The sequence below is a fragment of the Condylura cristata genome, unplaced genomic scaffold (assembly GCF_000260355.1).
Source record: "Condylura cristata isolate star-nosed mole 26May11 unplaced genomic scaffold, ConCri1.0 scaffold00031, whole genome shotgun sequence".
Lineage (NCBI taxonomy): Eukaryota > Metazoa > Chordata > Mammalia > Eulipotyphla > Talpidae > Condylura > Condylura cristata.
In genome coordinates this window covers 19331829-19337013 of record NW_004567132.1, presented here as the reverse complement: position 1 = coordinate 19337013, position 5185 = coordinate 19331829, and the positions used below count along the sequence as shown (strand labels likewise).

The 5185-nt window shown below is 37.0% G+C and overlaps 1 protein-coding gene across 2 annotated transcripts in view; it reads left to right on the top strand.

The window, feature by feature from the left end:
• The first annotated feature begins 3988 nt into the window (after window positions 1–3988).
• The window catches only part of LRRTM4 (leucine rich repeat transmembrane neuronal 4), a 4716-nt gene continuing 3519 nt past the window's right edge, over window positions 3989–5185 (top strand). The window contains exons 1-2 of one of the 2 annotated variants that reach the window (XM_012731565.1): window positions 3989–4248; window positions 4582–4662. In XM_012731565.1, the coding sequence (XP_012587019.1) occupies window positions 4659–4662 (4 nt within the window). In that variant the 5' untranslated portion in view covers window positions 3989–4248; window positions 4582–4658. Of the gene's footprint in view, window positions 4249–4461; window positions 4663–5185 lie in introns of those variants that run through there. The other variant, XM_012731564.1, reaches the window with a different exon arrangement.

Sequence of the window (5185 nt, the reverse complement as noted above, 5' to 3'; positions counted from 1 at the left end):
TATCAATCTTAATCTCATTTATTTTTTGCCTGCTAACATCTAAAACTGGCTCCCCAGGGCCCTTATATCTTTTGTCTTAAACTAAAGATGGCGTTTAAGGTGGTTACTTAGGCAGCTCTTCCTGGTTAGCTTGGCTGGGCATGTGGCATGAATACAGGAGACACATAGACATGTTATTAAACTTTTTCATTGGTATTCATTGGTATTTTTGCTATAGAGGTGTCTATAGGTGACCTTAGAAGAGTTGAGGGGAAATAATTTTTCCATCTCAATGTTTTAATGGCCTGGATCTTGCAGGAATGTTTTATAAGGTACAAATAACAGGAAGGCGGCCCTCCCTGGTGGCGCAGCGGGTTAAAGCACAGAATTAAGAAGCTAAAGCCACTTCCGCATGAGTTCGATCCCCGCCTGTCCCAGAGGAGACCACATGGCGTGGCAGACCTCTCCTGACCCGCCCGCTGCTCCCCTCAGCAGTGTACTTCCTTGATCTGCCTGTTCTGCTCCCAGCTCTGACTCTGGTGAAGCCTCTCACCCTCCGCATCTCTGCCTGTACCCCAGTTCTGTACAAATAAATAAATAAATCTTTAAAAAAAAAACAAAACAGGAAGGCATGGAAGGATTAGTATGAGAAATGAACCTCATTTACATGTTTTACTTTCCTTCCCCCTTCACTATTTAATTGAATTTGACAGCTGACTTTCCAAATATTTTCCAACATGAATGTCGTCTGATATATTTGTGTACATTGATAAGACAAAGATGGAGTAATGCATGTTGGAATTTTGCTTGTCAGTGTCATGAGTTTCTGTGTAAGACCAGATGTTGATGGGCCTTCAGCTACTAGGAAAAAAAGAGAAGCATAGGGCCCAACATAGTGGCACAGTGGGTTAAAGACCCTCACAGCAAGCTAGACTCAGAGATTAGGTGCGAGTTCATTTCACAGCCCCAGAGGTGATCCACATGGCACAACAGAGCTCTCCTCTCTCCCCTCAGCAGTATACTTCATCAGTCAGCCTGTTCTACTCCTCACTCTGTCTCTGGTGAATCTTCTCACTGCCACTGCATCTCTGGTCTGTACCCAAGTTCTGTATGCATAAATAAATAAATCTTTAAAAAAATAAAATTAAAAAAACAGAGACATCGTTAGCCTTTCTCATTCTACCTTACCTCTCCCCGTACTAACTCAGTGTGGTTTATGACTTTCTTTGTAAACTGCTTGGTCTGCTAGTCTTTTGTAAAAAATGTTTAAGGTCTCCAAGCCTAGTAGATTTCAAAGGTGCTTGCCTTTTTCAGGGACACATCAATAAATCCTAAATAGCCCAACTAGGAATAATGGATAAGTTTTCCCTGACAAGGATACTGCATTTTTTTCTTCATCTGTCTGGTGCCTTCTAAATTTGATTGGTTTCTATTTGTTTATTTATTTGCCCATTTGGGTAGTACACTTATGTAGACACTTTCTGTTGGGGTTTTCACAGGATTTAAAGTATCTCCAAGCTGATTCACTCTCCCGCATAGCCTTTCTCTCGTCCATGGAAACCACTTGCACATACTTTTATATAGACAAACTCTGAAAGTGAAAGTGTATCCCAGCACACTTTAACTTTGCTTTGCTAGTTCTATCTCTTAACTTCTGGATTCCTCAGTCATGAATCAGAAACTATTCAATGATGGTAGGTTCATGCTGGAAACATACATCAAACTCTTCAAGTACTTATAGAAGTCCCTTTCACTGTGACTAAGGTAAAGAGCTGACATACTTCCTTTTCTGATGGTGGGATTGTGTGTGTGTGTGTGTGTGTGTTTTCTTTTTCTGGGGAGGGGGGAGTATGAAAGCAATACAATTTAAACCCTTTACAAGGAAATCTTCCACACAACATCCTTTGCTGTACTTAAACTCTTGAATTCCATGTCTTTATAGTGGATTCAAGACTTTTGATAACATTCTTTATAAATTCTGCATATGATCTGGTATCTAGTTTGTAATGTACATCTATTAGATTTCAGCACTTCAAAGTAAACCTTTATTTTGTCTGGTTACCACACCATAGATTTGAATAACCTCATAGGATATCTCCAGTCCATTACCAAAAGTTATATTTTAAATTCAAACACAGGAAAATTTATATGTAAACACATATAGTATGTGTGTGTGTGTATGTGTGTGTGTGTATAAAGATACATATATTTTTATATCCCAAGTACTATATATTTATCATATTTGAAAAATCAGAAAATACAGATAGACAAAAAAAATCATAAACAATGAAATGAGATATAGCAACAATTCATCTCCCAGGAAAATTGAGTGTGTTTATTTTCTTTTATTCCCATATAAATATGAATGGGAGTAAAATATAAATAAAAATATATACAGAAATAAACTCTTCCATCATCTTGTACTTGTGTTCTTTGCTCCAAACGTCCTTATAGCAAAAGTCAGTTGATTTCATTTTTTTATAGATTGTGATCATCATACTCTGTCATTCTAATTTTATTGGCAGACTGTGTTCTATTTTGTGAATTCAGTATGTTTTGTTAACTGCTCTATCATTGAATATTTGTGTGGGGTTTTTGTTCCTGTATAAGTTGCACTATTATGAGTGAATTATATATGTATCATTTATATTTATTGATTTCCTTAGAAAGGTATATCCCTTTCATTAACCAAATACTATTGCCTCTTTTGGTGTGCATTTGCATTTTAATAGGTTATAAGCCTTAAGTCAAAGACATACATTTCTAAAATAGATATTTAGGTATCAGTTAATGGGAAAATGATATATTTGGGAGATATGTTATCCGTTTTTGTTTCTTGAAAAATCCTAGTAATTACACAATTATCTCTGACTGCTAATAAATCCAAGTCAAATTGTATGTTATTCAAATGATAAACCCCCCTTATTAATATTTTGGCAGATAATCTAAAACCAAGGAATAGTTCCAATGAGCCACAGCAATTTTAGATGCTTCTACAAAATTCATTTAAACTTCTCACACCTGCTAAATTATGTTAGCAATCTTATCTAGCAGTCTTTCTCTGTAGTACATTGGTTCATTCTTCTGAATTGCTCCAAAACTTGTTATCCTCCAGAGAATTATAAAATAAGTAAAAATTAGAAACAGAATGGAGGGAATGTGTTGTATTATTTCTTTCAAAGTTCAGTACAAGTCCAGGGAAAGTATGTACGTTTTTAAAAATATGTATCTCAGGTATTTCATCCCTTATAATTCATTTTGAGGATATCTTGCAAACTTTAGAGGAATACAGTGAAGGCACAGAACTCACATGCTTTTATTTTCTGCATGTTTTTAGTTTCTGCACATTATAGTGAATAATTTGTGGAAGTTGTTTTATAAAGTAGATGAATTTAAAAAAAAAGTGCTTGTACTAAAGTTGTCAAGCTGTAAGTCGACTGTTATCTGACTATTACTTTCATACCTGGTGTAACTTAAGATTAAAAATGCAATTTTAGAAACCAGTAGCCAGTCATGTTCAATAAAATGCACAAAATTGCAGAATGTATTTTTTATATTGAATTTTAATAATTAGACATCAGATTTTTAAATATAGCTATCGTGCAAAGTGATTTTACATTTAAGTGAGATTTCTAATGTGGTTACTTTGAAAATATAAATCAATAAAACCAACAACAGCAAAAATAATTCTCAAATTATTCTGTACAGAAAAAGGTTAATACATCCCTGGTGAAATAGGAGACAAAAATTCAGGGCAAGGCAACTTTTAAAAATTACTCATTGTGTAATATTTAGAGAAAAAGTATTTTGCTTACTATTTGATATCTCTGAATGGAACTCCTTGTCATAAACCTTTCATTATTTACATTGTTGGAGAGGGGAAAAAATCGAGCCTGTGCCTTTAATTTCCCTTTCTGAGAGAGGGAAGGCTGCACACCACTGACAGGCTCACTTGTTCCCGTCTTTAATGTGCAATCTGTTTTCTCCAGCGGAGGGCACTCAGTGTATCACAAACTCAAGCATTAGCACCAACAAGCTCTGAGCATCATCAGTCTCTGGAAAGCCTTCTGAATTAGACAAGGGCTGCCTCTCAGCACAGCTACAAAACACTTTAAACCTGACCAGCTAAATGGATAAACCTAGCCTGCATAGCTTTTAAACTGGGGTCTCATACAGCACAGGAGGCCTACTTGCTTCAAGAACTGAAAATCCAGAGGATGAATTGCTTTATCTGGGAATGGCAAAAGCCAGCACAATAAGGAATGCCAGGTATTCCGAAGATTTTCTTTTTTTTTCCTCTTTTTTTTACAGAGAAGTTGGTTACCTTCAAGATGGGCTGTAGCTCTTTTGCACAGATTGACAATTACTGCTGATGGGTCTCTGGTGAATTATACAATGGTCCTCAGAGCCTAGAGGCCCTCCCCCTCCCCCCACGGTTTCCTCCTCCCTGCCCCCCATCCCACCCCATGCTGAATTTTTTTTTTCATATGTGTGTGTGTATATATATATATATTTTTGCCTGTCCTCTCCGGGGAAGTTTGTGCGGGGCTCTTACATGCGGGATCAGAATGGTGTGAATGACAGCCGCACTGTGTCATGAAGGTGGTGGTGGTTTCAGCAAGAGAGACCAAACAAGAAGAGAGCTGAGAGAGCCAGGAAACGTTTTTGGATGACAAAGGATGGGTAAGTGAACTTTTGTTGTTTCCTTCTTAGCAAAGCTGATCCTCTTGGCTTTCCTATCTTCATCCGTGGCTAGCGCTGATAAAAGACGGGAAACAGGCAAAAAGCGGCAACCTCCGAGTTTGCCAGTTGACTCAATATAGTTGTTATTATATTTTTAGATCATTTTCCTTTTTGCAGTTTTTTTTTTTTTTTTAATTCGCAAATGCAAAACGCAGACTTACACAGACTCTGGAGAAATACCTTTAAGACTCTCTTTACTGTATGCGTATCCACAGCTTGGGAATTGAACATGAAATAAAGATTGTGTTTGCTTCTATTTCTTGTTAATATTAACCGTGCTTGTATTTCTGGTTGCCATCAGGAAGATTGTTAACACTTTACTGCATGTGTGTAGGGGTGGGGTTGTTACTTTATCAGAGGTCGCACAAGGGCTTGTTTTATCTTTGAAGCTGTATCCTGAATCCAGCTTCCAAATTTCCAGCAGTCATTTGCCAGTCTTATTTTTTCAAGTGTGACTGGCTCC